The sequence below is a fragment of the Cricetulus griseus genome, chromosome 2 (genome assembly GCF_003668045.3).
Source record: "Cricetulus griseus strain 17A/GY chromosome 2, alternate assembly CriGri-PICRH-1.0, whole genome shotgun sequence".
Taxonomy (NCBI): domain Eukaryota; kingdom Metazoa; phylum Chordata; class Mammalia; order Rodentia; family Cricetidae; genus Cricetulus; species Cricetulus griseus.
In genome coordinates this window covers 312,311,143-312,338,606 of record NC_048595.1, presented here as the reverse complement: position 1 = coordinate 312,338,606, position 27,464 = coordinate 312,311,143, and the positions used below count along the sequence as shown (strand labels likewise).

The 27,464-nt window shown below is 43.3% G+C and overlaps 1 protein-coding gene across 1 annotated transcript; it reads left to right on the top strand.

Moving 5' to 3' along the window:
* The first annotated feature begins 2,911 nt into the window (after positions 1-2,911).
* On the top strand, positions 2,912-20,020 carry Bhmt (betaine--homocysteine S-methyltransferase). The gene is made up of 8 exons (XM_027401721.2): positions 2,912-2,944; positions 8,179-8,311; positions 10,865-10,983; positions 12,395-12,586; positions 12,927-13,074; positions 16,111-16,293; positions 17,327-17,555; positions 19,834-20,020. The coding sequence occupies exons 1-8, from the start codon at positions 2,912-2,914 to the stop codon at positions 20,018-20,020; spliced, it is 1,224 nt and encodes a 407-aa protein (XP_027257522.1).
* Positions 20,021-27,464: the final 7,444 nt, after the last annotated feature.

The following is a 27,464-nucleotide window of genomic DNA, read 5'->3' as shown; positions in this document are numbered from 1 at the left end:
CGCTTATGAAAGATATGGTCTGTTTCTTCATGGGGGAACACAAAGGGGGAGGCGTGCAGGTGTTTGATATACTGTGCCTCTGTGCTTCATGTTTGTTAAGTGGTATTTAATAAATGCTTTGCAGACTCTGCGTAGGGCAAAGTATAAGCTGCAGGCAGAACAATAACCTCTCTTTTGAGGTTATGAAACTCAGGGGGTGGATTTCCTGCTCTAACCCTCCTCTTTCCTTTTGAGATTTACTTTTAACACTGAACACTTTGCACTGGGCAAGGACTTCAGCTGTAGGACCCCCTCATCTCATTATGGTAGCAGAGATCAAAGAATACAGGCATTCTCCCAAGACCAGCTTATTACTCAGCATGCTGCCTCTGGTTTTGACTTAGTCCTGTGGTGTCAGGGCAAAGGAATTGGAGATCTGTCAAGTTTTAAGGGTTCTTCCTGCCTTCCTGTTTCAGGATGCCCGAGCACCATGTAGGACCACCACTGCACTGAGCTGTGAGGTGTAAATAGCAACCTGGAGAAGGCACAACGGATGCTTAGGCACAGTGGCACTCAGTGAAATGTGGGTTTTAGTGTCTAACATGGAAATAGCAAGTGGGTGATATTTTAATAGACCCAATTTAGTGGTAGAAGAAAAGTTAAGACAACAAATTGATAGGCTGGGAAAGATTTAAAAAAAAATTGCCCCAGCACTTGGGAGTCTCAGTGAATCTGAGGCCGGCCTGGTCTACAAAGTGAATTCCAGGACAGCCAGGACTGTTACACAGAGAAATCCTGTGTTGAAAAAACATTTAAAAAAATCGCAAAAGCTGCCTATAAGTAATGTGGGGAAAGTAGAAGTTAGCATCCCAGGAACTAAAGATCTCTATGTTCACATGATTTTTAATATACATGCTTATACTGAAATAGGCATGGCATTCCCTGGAAAGATAGTGAACTGATGAGAGTGGTACTTCCTGGGATGGGAGAGGTGGTCAGTGGGTAAGAGCACTTCCTGCTCTTCCAGAGGACCTGAGTTGGATTCTCAGCACCAGAATCCAGATGTTCACAACTGCTTGTGCTTTAGCTCCAGGGACACTTTGGTTCTTCATGGTCACCTGCACTTGTGTGCATACACAGACACAGCAATATGCATAATTTAAGATAATACAAATTATTTTTAAAAGATGGTAATCTCCAGAGCAAGAACATGAATTTGCAACAGCAGCTAGGGCAATTCATTTTTTTAAGTTTGTCATGTATTTATATTATTTATTATTGGTTTGTTCTCAATTTAAAGCTACTAGTTTTTATGTTTTGTGCATCTGTGTTTTGCCTGCATGTATGTCTGTGTGAGGGTATCAGATCCCCTGGAATTGGAGTTACAGTTGTGAGCTGCCATGTAGGTTCTGGGAATTGAATCCAAGTCCTCCAGAAGAGCAGCCAGTGTTCCTAACCACTGAGCCATCCCTCCAGCCCAAAGCTTCTAGTTTGTTTTTCTGAATCTGGATGAACCTATAAAGGTGAGAATGCTGGTTTATTGACAGGCAGAACCCTGGTAGGGCCCTCTAGTGCCTGGTACAGAAACACCTGAGTTTCTCTGAGGCCACAGTGCACTTCACCAATACTGGCTGTTATTGCAATAGCTAGTGAGGGCATTAACTAACTGTTACCTATTTAAACTCTACAGGACATTAGTAGTGGAAGATATGGCCCTGCAAAAGATGACATTAATGTATGCCTCACTCTTGCTAACTCCTGATAGTGTGTAGGGGCAGTGAAATATTGCCACTTGATTGCTTTCAATATATCCTTTCTTTTTTTCAATTTTGTTTTACATATTCATCAGAGGAAAATGGGCTTTTGAAAAACTTTCTCAGTTGTATATCATTCCTCATCACTTTAAACTTTTATCAGTTTGTAATCTGCTGCTATAATTTCTTCCACATGTGTGAAATTGAGGCCATTGTTTCTCATGGAGAATTTTCTCCTGTGCTTTTTGTATTTGGATAAAAGGTTCTGAACACTCAAACTTGGTTGTCTTCTACACATTTGCTAGTATGTTGTACAGTTTTTGAAAGTGATATTTCTAGTGTTTTAAATCATTATGTTACAATTTTAAAAGGATTTAGGGAGATACCATAAAACAAAGAACAGGTTAAAACCGGCCACCATTCTGTGATCAACAGACAGCTACTCTTCTGGTTCCTCTCAAGTTTGCTCTGTCTTTACTTTTCGTGTGGAATTTTAAAGTTTTCAAAGTCATAGTTAGATAGTACAGGTATTCCTATTGGAATCACTGTGAGTAGAAACTGCAGATCCTGTTTGGCTGTGAGGTCATTGAGAGCGTACCCACTGCTTGAGGACTGGCGTAGAATGCCTCTGCAAATGCCAAGTTCGTGTTCCTCATGCCAAGCGTAGACCATGCAGATCACACTTTGCACAAAGTTCTCTCAGGGCAACACCTCCTCATGCAATGATCTTGAATCTTCGCCTTTGTCAAATATTTGGGCACTGAATGGAATTCTTAGGGGCCTGGTCGGGCAGCTTAAGTGGGTCATGGGTACCTGACCCCAAATCAAGGTCAGAGACCTGCAATTGGCCAAAAGGGCAGTGTGCAGATGAGCAAGCAGCGACCTCAGTATTTTTTAAATTTTTTTTCTTCCTTCTCGGAGTTTCCACCCATCTCAGAGACCAATCTCAACATCTCCTCGGCCAGGCAGCTTCCCAGCTAGCCCCTGGCCTGAATCAAAGGCTGATGGGCGTGTTCCCAGCCTGAAGCCACGTGTTGGACCTGGCCAAGGCTAGGGAAACCAAGCCGCTGTATAAAAAGGGACAGAAGGCCACCAGGCAGCACGGGCTTTGCTTCGGACAGCTGGCCTCTAGCCTCCAGTCTGCAGCTGTGCCCAGCGCCACACTCTGCACCAGAAAGATGGCACCGGTTGCTGGAAAGAAGGCCAAGAAGGTGAGTCTGCAGGAGCCTGAGTCGCTCTCCGTACCACCACCAGCTGGGTACCCCCAATGTCAGCGAGCGCAGAGGGGTGCGTGGAGCCCGGCTGTGGCCCAGCACCTGCCTAGTTGGCGGTCTTAGGTCTGAAGTCTGAAGGGACACCCAGAACTTTTATGTGACTTGGGGCTTCTACAGAACGCACTCCAGACAGCCCCTGCCCATGCCCCTGCCCCCCACCTCCACTTCGGATCATGATGCACCCTGGATGTGTGGGGTGATTTCCTGCTGGACCCAAGGCACCCCCGGCAGCTACCTCGGATGTGTGGGGACCCCTCAAGGCCTCAGACTCTCAACACTTCCTGAGTGCCCCCACCATAAATACCAGGGAGTGAACGCTCCCAGAGAAGCTGATCACCGACCCAGGGTGCAATTTCCTACCCAGTGGAGGTGGCCCTGGGCTGATAGCTAGCGGGGTGTCTGTCGGGGTGTCAGTGCAGGAGGGGCAGGCAGCTAAGGAGCCCTCCTGACTACCCGACGGTTCCTGCCTCGCGCCACTTCCCACCCGACACCCCTCCAGCTGCCGCCAGGAGGACAGGACTGTGGGGGAGTGATGGTAGGTTTCAATGACCACAGAAAAAAATGCCTCATAGGGACACCAGAAACAGTTTCAGAAAAGAATAAATAGACTGATTGTAAGACACTGAGGAAGGACTGTTCATAGAGTTCTAAAAACCAAAATACCTACGGGTCCCACTCCTGTCCCCAGTGTCCTGCTGGGCACAGTTGAGTCCAAATCAGACCTTCTTCTGGGTTAGGGGGAGAAGGGATGGACGGGAAGATGGGAATATACTCGGCTCTAATACCAAGCCCAGCCACAGAAGACCCAGGAGATCGCTGGGAGACAGATGGAGCCTGGCTGTCTACACCCCTCAGTACCTCTCGAAAGCAAGGCATGTCCTGTTGAGAAACCTGGTGTGCCTAGTTTGTAAAGGGAGAGCCTCCAATTCAAAGAGACATCCACTCAGGGAAGAAAGTTAATCTTGCTAAAATTTGGCAGCACCATGGCCCAGAGGTCGATGCATAAGGATAGTATAAGAATGGTGTGAGGTTCAAGTTTTTGGAATCCTGCCAGCCCACAATTTACTAAATGATGTCCCTTGCAGACTGCAAAGAGTGACTTAGCCCCGCCCCGCCCCGCCCCGCCCCCATACACAGTTTGGCCCCATTTGTAAAACCATGGATTCTAATCCCTTCCCAAACTCAAGCTTAGAAATTTCACCATTTTAAAGACACTCGCTAGCAGGGTCTGACAGCACGGGGATGAAATCACAGCACTCAGGAGAAAAAGGTAAGAGAGTCATAGTTCAAGACCAGCCTAGACTGCACAGTGACACAATGTCTGAAAAAACAATAACTCTCTCTCTCTCTCTCTCTCTCTCTCTCTCTCTCTCTCTCTCTCTCTCTCTCTCTCCCTCCTCCCTCCCTCCCTCCCTCCTCCCCCCCCCTCTGTGTGTGTGTGTGTGTGTGTGTGTGTGTCTGGGGGGGTGTTTAGAGAATTATCAAGAAACACGTGGTATAGGGGTTAAAGCAGGGGCAATAATATGCAAGCCTACATATTTGCACTTAAAAGATAGTACAGGTACACATATTCATTTTGGAAAAAAAAGCTGGTTAAAATACAAAGAATAGAACCTGCAATATTTTGATATATATTCTGCTAGTTACCTAGGCAGATGCATGCTTTAAAAAAAAAAAAAAAAGCTGATGTTACATATACTGCTTCATAATTATTTTACACACACACACACACACACACACACGCACACGCACACGCACACGCACACGCACACGCACACGCACACGCACACGCACACGCACACACATGAGAGTCAAAGTTAAATTTTAAGTCTTAATTACTATGCCTAAGAGATCCATGAAACAAAAATGCCTCTGATCTGCAAGCCCCTTGACCAAGGACAGATAGTTCCTGAAATGCTGGAGGCTGTTGTTTATGGGTGATAACAAGCCACATGTTTTTCACTCCCCTAAACAAGTTTGTTTGACCCATCTGTACCAGATGTGCTTGATCACCTGTGGGCGGGAGGTTCACAGGCTGGAGGTACATCAGGATGTATGCTTGCCCCTGACTGGACATGAAATGCAGTGAATTAGGGATTTTCCTTCTTAACCCACTACAGTGTATTAATCTGAGCCATTTCCCAGGAACCTGGGTATGAATCTGGCCAGAGCCCATCTACCTGGCCAGTATTTAATTAAAGCTTGCTTCAAATTTGGCTTTAAAGTGTGGAAATGGTCTTATTCTGGATCAGTGGGATTAGCAAATCAACTAAGCTTTTCATAGCACATTGCACTGTTTAGCTGATGTCTAGGGAATTAAAAACATAGTAGAATCTAAGTGTATGCTGAAATAATCACTCAATAATATGATTGGCATCATAATTGAACCACCACTCTCCTATTTTCAAAGATCAGATTCTTGGCTATGCTGTATATTAAAATGCTTTGGGTACTAAAATTTGAAAACATGCTCAGTGAGAGCTACTAATTGCCACAATGTCACTAGTTATTTCCACCCAGAGTGAGTCATAGCTTATTTTTTGGGACCATTGTTCATGTGACTGATATATATATATATATATATATATATATATATATATATATATATATATATACTATGCATATATAGAATATGTATATATAAGTATACACATGTATATTACATAATTATGCTTATTAATTTATATATATATATACATACATATATATATATATATATATGCTTGGTAATTTAAAGTGTAGTATTTAGATCCATTTTAGCCATGATGAATATTTGGATTTCAAAATTACACATGAGCAATTCTGTATCTTTATAGTTGTTTGTTAACTCACAAACTTCCAGGCTTGAAAGTATTTGGGGCCCAAAAGGAAGCCAAGGCAGTAGGTAGGGTACATCCCCATGTAATTTCCTGTTCCACGGTAAAAAAGTCAATGGTTTGTCTCTCGGTGCTTGCTTTCAAAATGGCTTGGGGTGGGGCTGTGGAGGAGGAGGGTTAAAATGAAGGAGGCTCCTTATAAGAAGGTGGGGAGGAATTTTGGTGTAAATTTTGAAGATTCCTTGAGCTGTTTATGTAGCCCGTGTTCTCTTCTCATTTCTAAAAATCCACAGATGTGGCTAGTAAACGAACTGTAGTAAGTGTGTACATTCCAACGCATTCCTCTGAATTTTTCACTCTTTCAGAGCTGCCCCACCCTTCCTTGCCTTTATCTGAAATCAAATCTAGAAATCATTTAATGCTGAGACAGTCATAAGGATCTTGAATAAATTATTCACAGACTCTGGGCTTTAATTCCTCATTTCTAAAATCAAGGAGAGAACTTGAAGATTGGGTATGTTTAATTTAAAGTTTATGATTCTTAGAAGCTGCAAAAACAGCTTTACTAGTAAATTACTTTTGAATCTATAAAACTCCTTTCCAATTCACAATTCAAAATTCATCTCTTGCACCTGAGCACAGTGGCAATCATTCCGAAGCACTGAAATGGAGTAGTTATCGAGAGTACACTGGAAATCATCCATGATGCTATGCCCGTCGATTCCCTGTTCTTGGCACAGAGTACAGGATGTGTGTACTTACAAACTCATGGGTGCATAACAGATCTGCCGTTACAGAGAATGCCAAGAATGGAGCCCATAAGTGATTTGGCCACCTCTGTTCTAACTGCACCAGTGACTTTTCAGTCTTCCACCTTACAGCATTCTATGCTACCCACTCCCTTTGATTATCTTCTCGCTAGTGTTAATCCTCCCTCTAGTGTATTGATAGAGCAAGAAGACCAGCTGTCTGTCATCCTTTAAGACCATGTACCACTGGGGATATATCTCTGTAGCAGAGTGCTTGCCCAGCATGCACGAGATCCTGGGTTAAATCTTTAGCACTTCTAAAAAGATGGACTTTGTCGGAGTGGCTATAGTTTACATTCTATTATGTATTTTATGAGGAAGTAGAAGAAAAGAATTTAAGGATTCCACCCTCCCAATGATAAATGATTAATGAAATTGAAATCCTAATTGCCCTAATTAGCTCATTATTTACTGTGTATATGAACTGAATTATTACACTATGCCCATAAGTATGTAAAATTTTAAAATATATATACAAATGGGAAAAAATAGATGCTTTTTTCCCCTTTATCCTGCTGGGGAGAGAACCCTGAGCCTCAGGCTTGTTAGGCAAATGCTCTACCACTATCCTATGCATCAAAGTATTTTGTTGTGTGTACCGAAAGACACCCAGGCTCTGCACATACACACAAACCCAGAACATACACATGAATATGCCAGTTTTCAATAGCTGAGCCTTCTAAATAAACTAATGTATAGAACACATAAATTAATGTATATATTACACATGCACTTTTCTGATGTTGGTGCAAAAACACAGCTCTCACCTCACAGGGATAACATAGTTTATCCTGGAATCACTCTGAGTGATTATGGCTCAGCTCACTCTAAATTCCATGTTCCAATGTTGTACCAGTTTGACGAAGTTTTATAGTCATACATCAAAGACAGTCATAAGTAAAGGCACTCTTTAAATACATTTGTGGAAACATTAGGTAGGCCAGTTACAGCAAAGCAGAGAAACTCTGTTATTGGTCTCAGATACTATCTGACAGCATTCATAGCCCTTTGGTTGGTTGGAAACTGGGAGTCTATTGGAACGTTCCAGAGGATTTACCTAATGGTCACAAAGTTGTTAGGTCATGTATGGAGGAAGACAATTAAGGCCATTAAGAGGGCCAAACAAGCCCTAAGAAAACTTGTCTCTGGACTTACAACATTTCAACCTCTCCTCATCACTGAAGTTCTTTTTTTAATTAATGTATTTATTTTATGTATATAAGTGTTCTATCTGCATGTACACCTTTATACCAGAAAAGGGCATCAGACTCCACTATAGATGGTTGTGAGCCACCATGTGGTTGCTGGGAATTGAACTCAGGACATTGTTCAGGAATTGAACAGTCAATGTTCCTAACCACTGAGCCATCTCTCTTGCCCCATCACCAGGGTTCTAATTAGCCAGTCATCCTCATGAAGGTGGAAACTCATTCACATTTAGGGTGCTAAATAAACTATACTTCTCAGGTATGTATTTGCAAAATAACTAAAGATAGAATTTGTCATTGAAACCCAACTCCCTTCTCTCCTTCCTCTGTAAATTCAGGGGATCTTAGAACGTCTAAATGCTGGAGAAGTTGTGATCGGAGATGGAGGATTCGTCTTTGCACTGGAAAAGAGGGGCTATGTAAAGGCTGGACCATGGACCCCGGAAGCTGCCGTGGAGCACCCTGAGGCAGGTCAGTGCATGCTCCATTTTAAACTATGATAATGTGTGCTGTGTTGAATGACCTGCAAGAGCCAACCACGAGACATTATGCTGGGAATGTGTCCCATACCTATTGTTGACCCTGGGCACTGCCAACTATCAGTTCAGAGTCACATGCTGCACAGCACAATGGTTGCCCCTGCTTTGGTCAGCAACCCACCACCTGGCTCCTGCCCTTCTCTTGAGATGAGTCTAGAGCTTATATCATCTCCTTCTCTTCCCCTCCCTCCCAGTGTTCATAGACAATCCACTCAGCAGTTTGGGAATGTCTGAATCTTCTCTCCAGTGAACTTTTCCTTTGTCGTGCCTCAGCCACCCACCCTGAAATTTCCCATTACCAAGAGCTGTACACCTATGATGTGCTGACAACAAGTCCCCTTTGACTATCACCTCTTGTCTCCCTCTTTCCTCCATCTCATGAAGACCCTCCATCTTTTGTTTCAACCATGTGCCTGACTCAGTCTGTACCTCTACCCACCCCTATAAAATCCTTCCGCAACACCAGCAGTTCCCAGAAGCTCCCAGCAGCTCGGTGTTCGTTTGATAGACAGGTGTTCCCTATGTGATGTTTTTATTTGATTCTGGTGCTGATTAAAATGAGCTGTACAGCTCAGGTGTGTGTTTAAGTTCCTTTCCTACTGAAAGCTAAAGTTTCCATGATAAAAAGAGAGGAAAATCACCAAAGGCTTGGCTTCAAGCTTGGGAGGCTGTTTTCTAAAATAAAGACACTTTTTGCTTTTTTTCCTCATTGTTCATCCATTCAACACACACACACACACACACACACACACACACACACACACACACACACACACGGGTTTCTGCATTCTAGGGACTCTGCTGAAGCATGGGCACAATCCTAGCCTTAGCTTCCTCTCCAGTGTCCCAACTAATCCCCCGATCTCTGACATAGCTGCCCTCATCTGGGTTTTATAGGCCTTTGACATTTCAAAACACATTCCAGGGATTGGCAGGGCTTCTGGTTCCTTCCTTTGCTGGGCTAATTCCCCTGACAAAAACAAGCACCAAGTTTCTCATTTTATAAGATGAGTGTTTCCCATCTGTCTTAGCATGACAGTTCTCAGCAAGGCTGAAAAAAAGAACCAACAGGGAATCTTCAAAAGGATAAAAAACGAAAACCAAAGTAATGCCCAAATCCCACCCCAAATGAGCTAGAGTATCTGTGGGTTTGACCCTCCCTCAAACTCATCACTTTTAAAAAGCATGCAGGGGACATGATGAGCACCATAGGTTTAGAGGCAATACTTTAGAGCCAAGTATAGCCCTTTAAATTGAATATAGGTGACTACATGGGAAACAGTTTCCACATTTGTCTTCAGCCATGAAAGTTTTTCCACTTGCCATTCATCAAAGGGCAGTGCTCCAATTCTCATTTTAGTGAGTATTCATCCTCTCTCTCTCTCTCTCTCTCTCTCTCTCTCTCTCTCTTGGTTTTTGAGACAGGGTTTCTCTGTTTAGTTCTGGCTGTCCTAGAACTCTCTCTGTAGAGCAGGCTGGCCTTAAACTCACAGATTCACCTGCCTCTGCCTTCAGAGTGCTGGGATTAAAGGTGTGCGCCACCAACGCCTGACTGAGGACCCATATCTCATAAGGAGGAGGCAAAGTGAACCCCCAAATGGGGATAGTCTTTTTAAGTCTTAAAACTAGGCCCCAATGATACACTTCCTTCAACAAGGCCACACCTCCCAATCCTTCCTAAATAGTTCCACCAACTGAGGACCAAGCATTCAAACATATGAGCTATGGTAGTATTCTCAGTCAAGCCCACAAGACCTTTTCTCAAAAAACAAGCAAACAGAAACTCAGAATTGTCTCTCAAAAAACACTGGGCTAATCACATGTACCCCTGAGGTCCAGAGCATAATCTTTGGGGTATCAAGCTAGTTGGCCATTTGTACTCTGTCCACTATTCAACTGTATGTCCTGCCACTTCTCCAACATCTCTTCAGTGTTCACGTAGACTTCCTTCATTGCCCCAAATGCCAAACCTGATCCTACTTTGTGTTTGCTCAGGTTGTTCCTACTACAGGGACTTTCCTTCCCCATCTCCACCCAGCAAGAAACTGGAATTCTTGGAATTCTTTTCCCATGGTAGACAGCAGCTCCTACAGAGTCCCTCCACACACTGCTTTGGTCAGGTATCCTTGAAGGGATCATGAGAGTTCCCAAGGACAAGACAGCAGATTGTTCCCCTCCTGTCAATCGGTGCCTTCCACAAAGAATCAATGAATGAAGAACAAGTTAACAATGAGCAAACTAAACCAAGAACACAGGGGCAAATACAGGGCCATGAGCTCTGCAGCTCTCCAACCACCCAACCATTTAGCCATGACAGCTTTGAGAGAGGTTCCACGAGATGCAGATGTCCCCTTCCTTACGCCCAGATGTGTGAATGCCAAGCAGCTGAAGCAACTGTTTTGATGTCTGTTTACATGAGGGCCTCTAGACAGCATCATAAGGGATGATGGGATGAAACCACAGCTTTGCTTGTGTTCTCTCCCAGTTCGCCAGCTTCATAGGGAGTTCCTCAGAGCTGGGTCAAATGTTATGCAGACCTTCACTTTCTACGCTAGTGAAGACAAGCTGGAGAACCGAGGGAACTACGTGGCTGAGAAGATATCTGTGAGTACGGCCCACCATGGCCACCACCTGTGAAGGGCATCTACAAAAGTTCCCACAGAGAAAAGCCCAAGTTTTGTTCTATGATCCAAAATAGGAGATATGTGACTCACTCTCAGGACTGAGTTGCACTCTAAGATTAACGGGAAGGCATTTATGAAGTAGATTAAAGACCACTCAACAATGTGTCTCATCCCTACGTTGCTAAAGAAAGCGGCATCTTTACAAGTCCATACATCTCCCCCACTTTTTTGAGACGAGCTCTTATTATGAAGGCAGGCTGACCTGGAGCTCCCAGGCCTGCCTCTGCCTCCCAAGTACTGGGATCAAAAGTGTGCAGAGTACAGGCAACAGCAATACTAAGCAGTGCCCAATTCAGCTGCAGTCGCTTCCATAATTGCCAAATCATTTGCCCATCAAGGTTAAAGATTTTTGTCATGTTTAAAATGAATTGGGGGTTCTAAAATTCCAGCAGTCTAAATGACCTGTAGTGCTGGGTGTTCTGGGGTTTGGGGTTTTTTGTTTGGGTTTTTTTTTTTTTTTTTTTTTTTTTTTTTTTTTTGATGGTGGTTGGTTTGTTTTGCTTTGTTTTTTAAGGTTAAAGTGGGATTTTGTGGTTGTTGTCTGCAGTGTGAGGAGTGGAACCCAGTGCCTCAAATATGCTAGTCAGGAGGCCTGCCCACAAGCTCCACCCCAGATCAGGTGGCCCCACAGGCACTCCTAGTCACTCAAGAGACTGAAGTAAGAGGGTCACTTGAACCCAGGAATTGAAAGTGACAGGATGAGACTATCTCAGCACAAAGCAAGCTGGCCCTGGTTGTGCATGCATTTGATCCCAGCACTTGGGAGATGAAGGCAGGGGAATCAGGAGTTCTAGAAGAGACTGGGCTAATGAGACTGAATTTCAAAAAACCCAAACAGAAATGTCATCCTCCAGGCCAGCTCAATGTTACAACGATGAGAATGCACCTGGCTAGGTATTATTTATTTCATGAGAAAGACACAGTCGTCATGAATTTGGTCATCAACCTAGTTGAATTTTAGTCTTATCAATCACAAACTGTATTGTCCATTGTCACCACCACAATAATTTTCTAAGTATTGATCTAAGTTCAGGTTAGGTATTATAAAATTCTATATTAGTCATTTTCATGAAAACTATTAATCCTCTCACAGATTTTTTGACAAAGAGCTATAGCCCAGTTATTGCCACTGCATTCATTGTTATTTTCATGATTATTAATGCAGTTTTACAAACTGCTGGCTTCACTAAACCATTGATCTATATAACCCTTGTTTTCTGGAATAAAAACAATGATTTTAAAAAATAAAATTGAAAGGTGGGCATGTAACTAATCTATTTTTTTCAGTTTCCCATGTAAATTTAGAGGTGTCCTCTACTTACCCACTTTAGGGGCAGAAGGTCAATGAAGCTGCTTGTGACATTGCACGGCAGGTGGCTGATGAAGGAGATGCTTTGGTTGCAGGAGGTGTGAGCCAAACACCTTCATACCTTAGCTGCAAGAGTGAAATGGAAGTTAAGAAGATATTTCAGCAACAGCTGGAGGTCTTCATGAAGAAGAATGTGGACTTCCTCATTGCTGAGGCAAGCAAGGACAATCTGTGACCAGATGAAACCCCCTTCTTTAACCTTCTGCCCTCGAGATGTCAACATGGGGTGGTGGTCAAATCTCAAGGAGGAGCAATAACATTTAGCTTTTGAGATATTTTCCCATCTCAGACTTCTGCTAGCGTTGACTCAATTCATCAAATACAGTAGTTTTCAAACCTTTTTCTTTGATTCACACTAAGAAACTGTCACTCCCTTTCTATTCTGCACCAAAAATGCTTAGTAAATTAGACAGTTCCTCCGGTAATAACAGAGTGGTATTCTTACCATTTTGTGGGAAACATGATTAAAATGTTCTGCCCTTCACCGATTTCAGTATTTTGAACATGTGGAAGAAGCTGTGTGGGCAGTGGAAGCATTAAAAACATCCGGTAAACCTATAGCAGCTACCATGTGCATTGGACCTGAAGGAGACCTGCATGGAGTGTCCCCCGGAGAATGTGCAGTGCGTCTGGTGAAAGCAGGTACGTTAGATTTCCATCAGTTTTCCTTTTCCATCACTTTTAAAATAGCATAAAGAAAATGCACACTGTTCTGGGAATCAATACATACTGTGGTATGTGCCAAGGAAATGCACACAGATAATCCTCAAACTTGCTTGGTGTACACATGGGGGGATATACATGTTCATGTGTGTGAATGTGTGTCTCTGTGTGCTGGGGATCCGAACTTAGGACCCACTGAGCCATCTCTCCAACTCATGAATCTATGGTTTTAAGGAACAGTAAAATTTCATTTTTTAATCCCCAAGCAACAAATGCATGGCAGCCTTTTGAAAGGGGCAGCCAGACATGTGGCTGGAGGTTGAATGCTTAGAAACAAGAATGTTCAGGTAAGTCAAAAGAAACAGTAGGAGAATTGTGTCTTATTTAAATGTATCTCAAGCTGAGAATCTTTAAACATTAATAACTTCAAAGTTAGTTGTCTCTTTGCCAAAGTTTTTCCTTTCTCATAGTGCCTAGCTTGCTTTGCTTCATGTAATTGGTATAATAAATCAAAAGAAACTTTGATATGAAATACTGACCACCTAATATATCTTTTTATCCAATTTCTGTTCCTAACATTGGGTTCATTTCAATTAGGGGTAACTCATGGGCTGTTTTCTAAACTGTCACATTTTAAACCCAAGTTATAACTCAGTGTCAGGGGGAGAGCAAACACACTCTGAACTAGAGACACTTCAGTGATTTGCTTAAATTTATGATTCTTATCCTGCTCCTGAGTTTTCATAAAACCCTTTTTCATATTGTCATTAACAGTAACAAATATTTATATTTAGGAAGGAAATTGTATAATCCCAATTTTTACGGGAAATATAAAATGAGGAAGGTGTACATTAACTGTCTTCAAGAGGATCAAAGAGGACTCCATCACTTGCATTGGTAATTGGCAGGCACACTGGGCCTGCAGCTAGCCTCTGCCATCATTCTGTTGGCCTTTCAAAACCTGTGTTCCACGTATAGTCTTCATAGGTAACCTCACTATTTCATTCATCTGTTTAAAGTCTGGCCTCCTCACTAGGTTAACATCTGTGAAGGTGGAGACTAGGTCTGTTTAGGTCAGCCCTGAGCACTCTGGCTGGAACAGTGCCTGTCACATCATGGATTTTTAATAATCCCCTTCTAATAAACCCAGTCCAGCTTTCAACGTTTAGCTCAAGTTTTATCTCCATGTGTTTGATATGATCATCCCCACCCTTAAAGCATGTCACTCTCTAGTTATGGAGTATCTCCAGATGGCATTTTTCCATCTATGAAAATGCTGGTAGGTCAGATGTATTTAGAATATGCCATGCTCAACCTAGCTGTGCATGGATCTCTGCTGTAGACTGAGCAGAATCTTTGACATATTTTTATAGCTTGTCAATATCCAAGAAGGAAATATGATGAATAGCCATTATCTATAAGTTTAATTCATCATAAAACCTATGTTCATGGGCCAAATCTTGGCAAGTCCTGAGCTAAAATATGAAGTCTGTGATATCAGAGACCGTACTATATTTATATTTCCTCTTACAAGGAACCTTACATCTAGCAAATACCTAATAAATAGCCAACAATTAACTAATTAACAATCAGTATAATAAAATTAAAGAAAAAGAAGCTATGGGCACTCCACATTCAAAATCAGAGTAAAAAGGTCAAGATCCAGATGAGAATGGGTGTGGTGTGCACACCTGTATCCCCAGTGCCAGGGAGGCTGGAGCAGGAGGATTGCTTAGAGTTTGAGACCAGCCTGGGCTACAGAGTGAGACTTAAGTCTCAGAAAAACTCCAAGTGAAGATGTTAAATGAACGGAGGTAGGTAGGATGGCTCTTTCTGAACCTGACACTTGTTGGTTAGGTAGGCTGGGTGGACAGCAAGATCCTGTCTGGGATTGGCCTGTCCCGGCCACACCCCATCCCCAGAGCAGTGTTTCTACAGCAGTGTGGGATTGACCTGTCCTGGCCACACCCCATCCCCAGAGCAGTGTTTCTACAGCAGTGTTTCTACAGCAGTGGGCACTGGACTTGAACTCAGATCCTCTTGCTTTCACAGCAGCCGTGCCATCTCCCCCAACCCTTTACCAGACATTTTTAAGTCCAAAAAGAAGAAGAAAGAAAAGAAATTCCATTGGGAATTTCTCTCATTTTGAGACGATAGGACAACAGTATGCAGTACCTTCAAATCTTTTGGATGAGGAAATTTCCAAAATCATACCTAATGATTGCCACAATTGGTCATCCTGGGCCCAGACACAGGACATAATGACTATAAAAGTTTCTTTTTTTTTTTTTTAATTGAGACATCTGAAACATACTTTGTCTCATAAAATCAAACATCACAGCAACAGATTTCAGAAGAACACATTAAGGTGACAGTTCCATGTAGCTTCCGGCTGACATGCAAATGAGAACTTTGTCCACATGATTGATAGGTGTTAACCAGATTAGTCACCTCAAGTCAAAAGAGGTTTTTAAGATTCTTTTTTCCTAACCACTAATCCCAGACACAAAATTCTTTTTAAAAAAGAGGTCAACAAAAAACAAAAAAAACAAAAAAACAAAAAAAAAATTTTCCCTAAATGACTTTCTGCTACTGTGCCCAAGAAGCCTTCATGAATTTATTAACCGTGCCTGGTGAAAGATGACATTCATTCCAGCTTCAGATGGGCAAGCATGATGGTAAACACAGGTGCAACCCAGAAGCTGGGAGTGTTGAGAAATTGTTGTGCTTGCCACATAATGTCAAACAAAATGCTGAAATTTAAAGTTAAAAAAAGACTCTAATAATGATTTTTAAAAAAGATGGACAGCCCAGTGTACTTAAGTGACACTTCAATTATACCAGACTCTTTCAAGCTCTTTTCTCAGAAAATACTTCCTGGCTGCCAGGCGACATAGGTTATTGTGAAGTGAAGACCAAATGTCACTGAGTACAAGCTTCCTACGGAAGCCAGGAGCTTGGAACCTGCCAGAACCTGGTATCTCGCTCAAGCTAACACATTCCTATCACTTCCAGGAGCCTCCATTGTTGGTGTGAACTGCCACTTCGACCCTGCCACCAGCTTACAAACTGTGAAGCTCATGAAGGAGGGTTTGGAAGGCGCTCGGTTGAAAGCGTACCTGATGACCCAGCCCTTGGCCTACCATACTCCTGACTGCAGCAAGCAGGGATTTATCGATCTCCCTGAGTTCCCCTTTGGTAAGACAGCCATTTTTATAAATTGTCTCAATATCTTTGCTTGAGAAATCCCAAATGAATTTATATAGCCAGAGAGCTTTTGTTGTGGGAGAGAAATAGCTGTATTGTCATCTATTGCCCCTAGTTTCTGTACCTGCAGCCAAAACTCCCTTTATATTAGGCATTGGAAAGACAAATAGGATCGCCTAAGATAAAAAAGAACCATGAATTTAAGTGTGAAAGCAGTGACTTGTGCCTTAGAGTTGATGAAAAGGCCTTACTCTGGGGTGGAGGGGGGAGGGTGTCTGTAGGGAGCACATACTGATTCTAGCTCTGTCGCTGAGGTGTGCCTTTCATCCCTATTTTTTGCCTTTTAATCCCAAAAAGTAAGATTAAATGACTTTCTTTCAAAGTCCTGTCCCCTGTTTTAAAACTTAGGTTAATTGTGTGTGTGTTTAATTGTGTGTGTGTGTGTGTGTATGTATGTGTGTGTGTGTGTGTGTGTGTGTGTGTGAGAGAGAGAGAGAGAGAGAGAGAGAGAGTTTACATGTATACATATGTATACATGTGGAGGTCAGAGGAGAGCATCAGATATCCTACCATCTCACTTTCCACCTTTTTTAAAGATTTACTTCTAATTATGCATACACATGTGTGTGCCTGTGTGTAAATATTTGCACTTGTGAGTGCAGGCTCCAGCAGAGGCCAGATCTGGAGCTGACAACGTGGGCAGGTGGCTATCGGGAACCACCAACATGGCCCCAGTCCAGGTCCTCACGTTCGAACAGCAAGTGCTCTTATTCACCGAGAGGTCTCTCCATCCCTTTTTTTTTTTTAAATTTCTTTATTTATGTTGGTTTTTAGAGACAGGGTTTCTCTGTGTAACAGCCCTGGCTGTCCTAGAACTCACTTTGTAGACCAGGCTGGCCCCAAACTCACAGAGATCTGCCTGCCTCTGCCTCCTGAGTGCTGGGATTAAAGGCCACCTTTGCCTGGCTCAATTTTTTTTATTTTAATAAAAAGAACTCAAGTATACTATCATCATTTGTTCCAGGATTGGAACCCAGAGTTGCGACCAGATGGGATATTCAAAAATACGCCAGAGAGGCCTACAACCTGGGGGTCAGGTACATTGGCGGCTGCTGTGGATTTGAGCCCTACCACATCAGGGCGATTGCAGAGGAGCTGGCCCCAGAAAGGGGATTTTTGCCTCCGGCTTCGGAAAAACATGGCAGCTGGGGAAGTGGTTTGGACATGCACACCAAACCCTGGATCAGAGCCAGGTCAGTCCCTCTCAATTCCCACTCATTGCCCAAAGTCCAAATGAGGCCATTAAAGCACTCTTCCTATTTCCTGCACAATGAGGGCAGTGGGTAACCCTCCTCCCCACAGTCCCTCACAAAGCTGCTTCTAAAGCATCTTCCCAGGTGTGAGCCAGTGCTCTGGAAAGCACCACCCATGTGGTGTCCACTGCCACTGAACCATTTGATTTTTAAAGAGATGAAGCTGGGTGTGGTGGTGGTGTATGCTTTTAGTCCCAACCCCGGGGAAGCAGAGGCAGTCAGATCTCTGAATCCGAAGCCAGTCTAGACTCCAGAATGATTTCCAAGACATTCACGGCTACACAGAGAAACCATGTCTCAAAACACAAAACAAACAAAAAAGAGTTGAGTAGATCTTAAACCTGGGGCAGTTCAATGGGAGGATGGTTTTGAAGTATCTATCAAGTCCTGATAGATTCCAGCAGAATTGAGTATAGCTTTGTATTTATACTTTATATTAATGCCAAATGTGTTGTGTCATGACTTTCAGAGCCAGGAATGAGGTGATAAGATGGGCAAGGGCTTCCTCAGTGCTCACATTGCAATGGGTGTGTGTTGGGGGGGGGGATAGACAAAGAAATGAGCCTAAAACTGGCACAGGGCTAGGCACCAGCAATGTTGTAGAAACAGGAACCTGTTAGTCTCACAGGAATGGCTAAGAAAATCAATGCTTGGCATAGTAATGCACACTTGTAATCCTAGCATATAGGAGGTAGAGAGGAGAGAATAAGGAGTTCAAGGCCAGCCTCAGCTACATACTGAGTTTGGATCCAACATGATATGGTCTACATGGGTCACAGACTCAGAAGAAAACAGAAAACAGCAACAGGAGAAAGATGAAGTCATTGCACTACACAGCAACAGCTTAGATTAAAAGAGAATGACAGTCTCAGCCGGCTAGGACAAGGTCAGAGAAGAAGGACTCTAGAGAGCTGGATTTTGTGAGCAGGATCCCACCAGGTAGAAAAGGAGATAGGAGCTCCAGGCCAAAGGATCTGGGGTCTGCTCTACCACTTTTAACAGACGTTGATTCAACACAGGTATGAATCAGGTACCCTGAAGTAGTAGTAAGGCACAGCCCTGTCCCCAAAGAGTTAGCCTAAAAGAGAGATAAACAAGGAAGTTCGGATGACATGGTAAGTTCAAATACAGAGATGCACAGCAGTGTGGACTCTGAGCTAATTGTCTGCAGCAGCAGAAGGCAGAAGGGGGCTAATGAAGGAGCCTATGGAAGCTGCAGCCAGGGCTGAACTTTGAAGGATGAATTTCATTGCCAGACAAAAGAGCAGCCCGATGGGAGGCACTAGGAGGTGGGAGGAGGGTGGGGTATTGAGAAGGTCTGAGAGTGGAGTTTCATGGGAAGCAGACTCCAGGATGAGGAGAGGTAAGTCCATTATCATCAGTGTGTCTGCCGGTGTATGACCTCATTCCCAAGGCTAGGGGGACCCTAGGGCAAAGCTAGATGTTCAAGAGTTTAGCAAATTGCCTTCCAGGCTGTGTAGCTGCCTTCTAGACTGGCTATCAGACTGATGAGGCCAGAAGCAGAAGGAGATGATGCAAACAGAACAAAGAAGCATGGAGGCAGAATTCATTCACAGGGGCCAACTTGTTTAAATGTGGGTGCAGGGTGAGAGTGATAGAAGAAAATAGATATGGGTGTGATCAAAGTATGTTACCCACACATAAGAGTGCTGTGGTGAAACACATTATTTTACACAATTAATATATTCTAATGAAAGTTCTCTATGTAGCCCTGACTGTCCTGCAACTTGCTCTATAGCCCAGGGTGGCCTCTGCCTCCCAAGTGCTGGGATTAAAGGTATGAGCCACCTCTGCCTGGCTCTGCTTCTCTTTTAGACTGGATCAATTTTGTGTAGCCCAGGCTGGTCTCGAACTCACAGAGATCTGCCTATTTCTGCCTTCCGAGTGCTGGGATTAAAGGCATGAACTACCACCCAGCTAATAGAACATTTTAAAATGTGGTCAGGACACAAGGACAGCAAGGTTGTATATATTGAATAGAAAATATCTTGATTCTAAATTTTAGGCTTTTAATTTCTATGCTTGTGTCCAAAGAGGATCTAAAGATTGAAGGTGTGAAAATGTCTTAGTCTGGATTAATAAACACGTGTTCATGGCCTTACTTTTAGAGACTAATAAAGGCTCTGGAGGTGTGCTAGGGATCCTGGTGTGTGCTTCAGGTGGATTATGAATCCTGATGTGTACTTTGTTTCTACAGGGCCAGAAAGGAGTACTGGCAGAATCTCCGGATAGCTTCTGGCAGGCCATACAACCCTTCAATGTCCAAGCCAGATGCCTGGGGAGTGACCAAAGGAACCTCAGAGCTGATGCAGCAGAAGGAAGCCACTACTGAGCAGCAGCTGAAAGAGCTCTTTGAAAAACAAAAATTCAAATCTGCACAGTAGCCACAATGAGAATTCTACATCTGGGCCACAATGTACACACAGAAGGAATAAGTGGCCGAAAGGCAAAGCATGCGTCCAGCCTGTGCCTATGCTTGGTGTTAGCCAGACAAAATAGAATCACAAATAGAATTTTACAGTTATAAAGGGCTTCTCTAGAAGTTTACTAGAAGCAAAGAAAGGAAAAGTTCACAGTAAATCCTAAACATATTTCCTAAGTGTCTGCCATAAAACAGACATTTCAGAAATCACTGTAGCAAAGAGAAAGTCATTCACATGTTAACCCCACTTCAGATAGGAGGATGGGACATAAACCATCATATGTGACATAGTAACCCCTCAGGGACCATATCATAAATGACACAGCAACCTACTTTATCTAAGATGCTACTGGTAGTGGACCCCAAGGTCTTTTGAGCATAACCTTTAGTAAGAAACAGTTTATGTTTCAACATAGAACCACAAAGAAGAATAGAATGATCCATTCTGGAATTTTCTGTTTTATCCCCTTCCTTCCTATTTCATTAATAAAAACATGCTGGTTGAAAACATTTAAGACAATTTTTGTGGCCCATTAATGGTTTTGATTATTACTACCGAACACTTCAGGTAAATATATCATGGAAAACCGATCATATGGGACTAGTTACTAAACATTCAGATCACAGAGTTCTGTTTTGAGAATGCTAGCATTCTCTCCATTTCCAAACTTACTTCGACCACTAACACACACATGCACGCTGGGGAGGGAGATGACAAGAATAGGTTGCTCTCTATATGTGGCTCAAGACTGAACTCACTGAAGTGCTTTGAGAACCAGTTAGATGTAGAGCAGTGAGTCTATCACTTTGGTTAACTTAAAAAATAATAATTAAAAAAATGTGGCCAAGTATGCTGGCTATATCATCAGGGCTTTCTGCAGGAATAGAACTGATAGGATGATTCTATATTTATTAAAAGGGGTTTTATTATAGTGGTTTATGGTTTATTACAGTGGCTTACAGTTCGTAGCGTGGCCAGTCTGACAATGTTGTTCACAAGACTGGGTATCTCAGCTGGTCTTCAGTATACATTGGAATCCCAAAGAAGTAGGTTCTACCAACAAAGGAATGGCTCAGATGAACTTGCCAGAGTGAGGGCAAGAAGGCAAAAAGCAAAAGCCTCGTCCCCTCATGTCCTTTCATATAGGCTTCTACAAGAAGATTCAATCCATATTTAGAGTGGGCTCTGCAACCTCAAATACCCAGATTCAGGGTTGGTTTTCCAACTCCAAATTATTCAATCAAGAAAAATCTTTCATAGTTGTACCCAGCTGCTTTGGTTTTAGGTGACTCCAGATGTGGTCAAGTGATAACTAAGATTAGTTATTGAAATGGCTCATGCCTTTAGTCCCAGCACTCAAGATGCTAAGGTAGAAGCAGGAGGTTTTCTGTGAGTTCAAGACTAGACTATTCTCCTTATCAAGTTCCAAACCAGCTAGGGCTGCATAGTGAGAGCCTGCCTCAAAAAATAAGTAAATAATTTTTTAAGACAGGGTTGTAGAGATGGCCCAGTGGTTAAGAGCATATGCTGCTCTTGCAGAGGAGCTGTGTGTGTGTGTGGTGGAGGGTCTAAGACCATCGACTGGAGCATAAGCAGCCTATCGGGGGCCACATCCCTAAAGAAAACTTATTCTCCCACAGAAGCCATCAGTCACTAATAGCTCCTTGGCTAGGAGTGGGACTTCATGAGTCCCCTCCTGTATTCATGCTGGGATTTTGGGCTGGATTGATGGTGTGCAGGTCTTGCAGATGTGATGCCAGCCGCTGTAAGGGCATAAGTGCCATTGCCTGTTACCTCCAGAAGATTCTGCCATGCTATCTAGTTTTATGTCAACCTGACAGAAGCTGGTTATTTAGGAAGATGGAACCTCAATTGAGAAAATACCCCCACCAGATTGGCCTATGGGCAAACCCGAGAGATATTTTCTTAATTGATTATTGATGTAGAAGAGCCCAGCCCTTTGTGTAGTGCCAACCCTGGACAGGTGGTTCTGGCATACATAAGAAAGAAAAGAGAGCATGTCAGTATGCAGTGTTCTTTCATGGCTTCCACATCAGTTCCTGCCTCTCGGTTCCTGCCTTGAGTTCCTGCTCAGATTTAAACCCTTTCTTTTCCAGATTCCTTTTGATCATGGTCTTTTACCACAGTAATGGAAATTCTAACAAAGACACACTATTTCCTGGCAATCATACACTACTTCTAGTGGTTAAAATATTTCCACACCCTCTTTTCTGATGACACCGAGCCTTGGGGGGAAGGGAGTGAGATACATGTGTTCCACTGGGGCTGAACACTCCACGGTGCAATCAGAAAGTGATTGCTTACTTTCAAAGCGTTCATGGCATTTTTGCATCAGTGGGCCTGTCTTGCCACGCCATTTTGTTATTGTACTTCAAACCTGTATCCCTTTTCAGCTAGTAAAAGGCACAGTGACACTTCTCTTCCCCAGCAGCCATCGTTTGTATGCCACAGTGCACCCATGTACATCCTGGCAGCACTTAGTGCTCTCTGTGGGTTTGAGGAAGAATGCATGGAGCTGAGAGGGGAAAGTGGTATCAGGGATATGGGAGAAGTTAGAGAGGAGGGAGCAGGGGTGGATTTAATCAGAGCACACTATATGCGCACATGGAATTTTTAAACAATCAAAAAAGGCAAATGTGAGCAGTGAGACTGGCTTGATTATACTTGATTCATTGCAGTTCTCTAATTTTAATCTTGTATAAAATCTCTGCACCTCAGTTTCCCCATCTATAAAAAATAGAGGCAATGTTTATTTCGTGGGAATACTAGAACATTTTTTTTAAAGAAAGATACTGTGTATGAATGGAAAAGAAACTTCTAGGATTTTCTAGGAATTAATCCCCTGCTCCCAGAACACAGATCTAAACACACTTCTCAGAGGAAGCCAAGTAAGAGTGGGACCCTCACCCCTCATCTTCACCCCTCCTCCCCCACTCCCTCCCCCTCCTCCTCCACTTCCCCATCCCCCACCCCTCATCCTCCACCCCATTTCCCCATCCCCACTCCACCCCCGTTTTTCTTTGCCAGCTGCTATCTTGTATTTCTCTTATAGACACAAACCAAGTTCAGTATTTTTCCATCTTAGATGATAGAAACGCTACCAGACGTACAGTTGTCTTACTCTGAAAATTGTATCGCTCTTTAATAATCTTTGCAGAACTTTATTACTGCACAAATTATTATAGTCTTTCATCATTCTTATATCCTTTGATTTAAAAACAAAAATCTCATCCGAAGGAACAATGATGTTGAAACTGTTCTTGAAGTGTATATCAACACTGTCTCCTAGTGGTAGGCTTCACCATTTGACTTTTTTTTTTTTTTTAATTCAGCCCCTCCTCCAAGCACATATTGCTTCCAAAAGGGGAAGGCTCATTTAATGCCTAAGAGTTTATTTGAATTAAATAAATATTTCTTTCCAGCAAAGTGTTCTCTCTCTCTCTCTCTCTCTCTCTCTCTCTCTCTCTCTCTCTCTCTCTCTCTCTCTCTCTCTCTCTCTCTCTCTCTCTCTTTGGAACCAGAGCCCAAGGTAGCTTAGACATCAAAGTCCAAACGCTCCCTTTTAAGGGCAGAATTTCTAAGGCAGGATTCCAAGTCAGGAAGCGTTCCTGCTAGTCCAAGGCGGCCAAGAAGGCATGGTGTAGTTAACATAGCCCCACAGGAGAGTGGAACCAGAACAGATGGTTCACGAAGCTAAGGAGACATCCGAAGCCCCGGGAAATAAATATCCTTGGAGTTATTCGGATTCTGGATAAACTGAATCGACTTTTCAGATTATGGTCTGCATTTCCTCACACTTGTGCAAAAACATTTGCATAGTACAGCCAAGCAAACGCAGACCCTTAGGGGAGACCTGAGAGCTGGTATAGAACAGACCAGAAACTTCAGTTCCCAACATCTCCGGATGGGGGCAGCAGCTCGCCAGCAGGGAATACCCGAGAAGCCCGGCTTTGTTTTGAAGGGTTTCTTCAGTATGGATTCATGTTACCTTGGCAGAAATGTCTCGATCAGTTTTGTTTTGGTCACCTTTTTTTCCCCCAGCCCTAAGACACGTGAATCTTTGAATAACATCCAGGACATCTAACCCAGCAAGAAAAGCCTTATATGTCTTCAACCAGATTCCCTAGAATTCTCCCCCGCTGCTAGCATATTCACGTGCTTGTCAGCATTACAGACTGTTTTCCCAAACAGTTACCGGGTACTCAACAACATCTCTCAGCCAATCTGGAACCTCCCACAAGCTGCTTACCAGGTCAACGACCCTGCGGGTGAATAAAGAAGAAAAAAAGTCAACTTTAGGGAGGAAAATAGAAGAACCATGAGTCGCTTCGGGAGCAAGCATGCATGGCCTTGTGTTAAAGAACTACGGATGAACAGGCTCATATTTCTCAGCATCTTCATAACGAATGTTCAGCATCCGAAACAAAAACAAACACGAACAACATCCAAATGTAAGCATTTGTTGCAAAGGGTAATAGGAGGTGCAGGACACCTGTGGAAATTCACAGGCACAATGCACAGCCAGGGAAAGTTAACAGCTGCAGCCAATGCTCCCCTTTTCAGAGCAGCTGGAAGCACTCTGCTGGCCCTGGAGAGGTGAAAAACTAAGGGGATGGAAAGTGAGGGGACAGATGTCATCGCTTGTACTGCTGTGAGCTACAGAAATAGTGCCAAACTAGTCAAACATGGCAAAACGAGAGAGAGAGAGAGAGAGAGAGAGAGAGAGAGAGAGAGAGAGAGAGAGAGAGATATTGAGAACTGTATTTTACTCTGGTGAAAACGCAACGCTGACTGCGCAAGAGTCTTAGGATGAATGTGGCTTTCCTTAATGTGTAGTAAAGAGTTAAGTGCAGTTTTCTAAATAAATGGACGGGTTGGCGGTTCTGATTATTTTTTTCAGCTATTAAAATTCAACACACTAGCCGGGTGGTGGTGGAGCACGCCTCTAATCCCAGCACTCTGGAGACAGAGGCAGGTGGGTCTCTGTGAGTTCCAGGCCATCCTGGTCTACAAGAGTTCCAGGACAGCTAGGGCTACCCACAGAGAAATTCTGTCTCGAAAAAGAGAGGGAAAAAAAAAAGAATTCAACCCACTGAGTATACTGGGGAATCCTTATAATCCCAACCCTGAGGGAGGCTGAGCCGGAAGTATCATGAGTTTGAGGCTAGCCTGGGCTACATAGGGAGACCATGTCTCAAAACACAAAAAAGAGGGGGGGTGGGAGTGATGGTGGAATGGGAAGGACTCAGTTGTATTTGATTCTTACTTTAGCTTTATAGTTTGCCATTAAATTTGATTAATTTATATGCCATTAAACTCATGATAATTTTAATGATGTATTTGATTTATGTTTACTTTTAAATTTGTGAGTTTCCTATGTTTGTTTTTTGTTTGTTTGTTTTTGTTGTTTTTTGTTTGGTTTGGTTTTTTGAGACAGGGTTTCTCTGTGTAGCTTTGGAGCCTATCCTGGCACTCGCTCTGGAGACCAGGCTGGCCTCTAACTCACAGAGATCCGCCTGCCTCTGCCTCCCGAGTACTGGGATTAAAGGCGTGCGCCACCAACGCCTGGCTATTTTTTTCAAGACAGGATTTCTCTGTAACTGCATTGGCTGTCATGAAATTCACTTTGTAGACCAGGCTGGTCTGGAACAGAGATCTGCCTGCCTTTGCCTACCAAGTGCTGGGATTAAAGTCTCATGCCACCATGCCCTTCAAAAATAAGTTTTCAAAGGAAATAGTTAGCTTACCTTTAACAAAAATACATTTCCCCAAATTCCTAAAATATCTTTAGCAATCATCAGTTACATGCAAATTATTAATGTGCCATTTATAGAGTATATAAATGTGTGTTGTTTTTGAAGGGATTCAGTTAGACCTACATGGCCCCATTCTGTGCTTATTTGTTCTAATTTACCACATGGCCTTGAAAGGAAGAAGCTGAAAATCTTTTTAAAATAGCTCAAACCTTTCTCCAGCTCAGCCTGGCCATTTTTCCAATTATTTAGACTTAATGAGATTTTACTGTTCTTTGGAGAGGGTGACGTCGGAACCAGCTTGGTGGGACTCAGCCATTTCTCAAAAACACCAGGGCAGTGCAGCAGAAAAAAAAAAAAAAAAGTAGCAGATGCCTTTAGAGTCAGGAGTTTAGGGGCTCCGGTTCCAGCTTTGTTCCTGCCTTGCAGTGAGAGGTGCAATAAGTCATCACTCCTCTCCCAACTTCACTTCCTCTGCGAGATGACAAACCTCAGACACAATTTTCTTCCTAATTTGATGATACCAGTAAATAGCAGCCACAATCGATGTCAATATTTACTGAGTGCCACTTGGTGGTGTGTTTCCAGCAGATTTAATTGTTAATTAATTATTCCCTGGCTAAACAGACATCAGACTAAAATAACACTCACTGTTCTGGGGGGCAGGGCTGCCTTCTGAGTAGCCTTTGCCTGGTACTGCAAACTGAAACCATTACACAGATCCAGCACTGTTTCCTAAGGTTTGAGTCTGTGGCTTTTCAGAGTATAGCTGTCTGTTTCCAGGGCTGAGAGCTCTTTGTAAGTTCACATAAGCCATAGACGTTCTAGAAACTGTAATGTGGATAATCCCTGTTTTAGAGTCCTGAGCCTTCCTGGGAAGGGACAGAACTGGCTTCTCACATTTTGGGAAGATGAAAATTTGGGAATGAGAAATCTCAGAATTATCTTCTCATGAAGCTATTCTCAGCAGTGTGATGATTCCCATGTGATGATGTCTCAGCCTGGACTGTTCCCAAGGATGTGGGCACACTTCAGTTCAGCCTGGAGACCTAAGCCAGGATCCTTGCCTGCGGCCCACACCCCTCCTCAAGGTTACCGAGACAGCATGCCCAGACCTGGACCAAGTCCTATTTGACTTCCGCTTGCCACGGGTGACTTCCTCAAAACTCTGTCCTTCTCCAGGCCAGTGCCAGCTGTGCCCCTGAGAGAGGCACCCCAAACCTGAACCTGGTTTCTCCCTTTCTGATGCTCAGTGCCTTTCTGAGTTTTATTTTTCCTATCCTCCATCTGCACCTACTCTAGGTGTGCTGAGAAGTCCTGGGAACCACAGAGTCCTGGGTTCTTGAAAGGGACCCCAAGGACCTGGTGGTTTTCATTAGCCGAAGATGTTCCTGTCACCATGTCTGACGGGAATGGGATGTCTAGTATGGGACTCTAATCTGGGGTGGTTTCATGTCAGATACAAGACAAGGTCAAGGTTCTGGGCCAGTGCAGTTCTTCTGCTGGCCCTTGCCTTGAGTGATATGTGGAGACTATCTCTCTCTGCTCCACCCTGCAGTGTTGCTCAGGGTGGCAACTCACCCCTCCATGGAATCCACTAACATCAGCCCATTTTCTAGGAATGTTTGCAC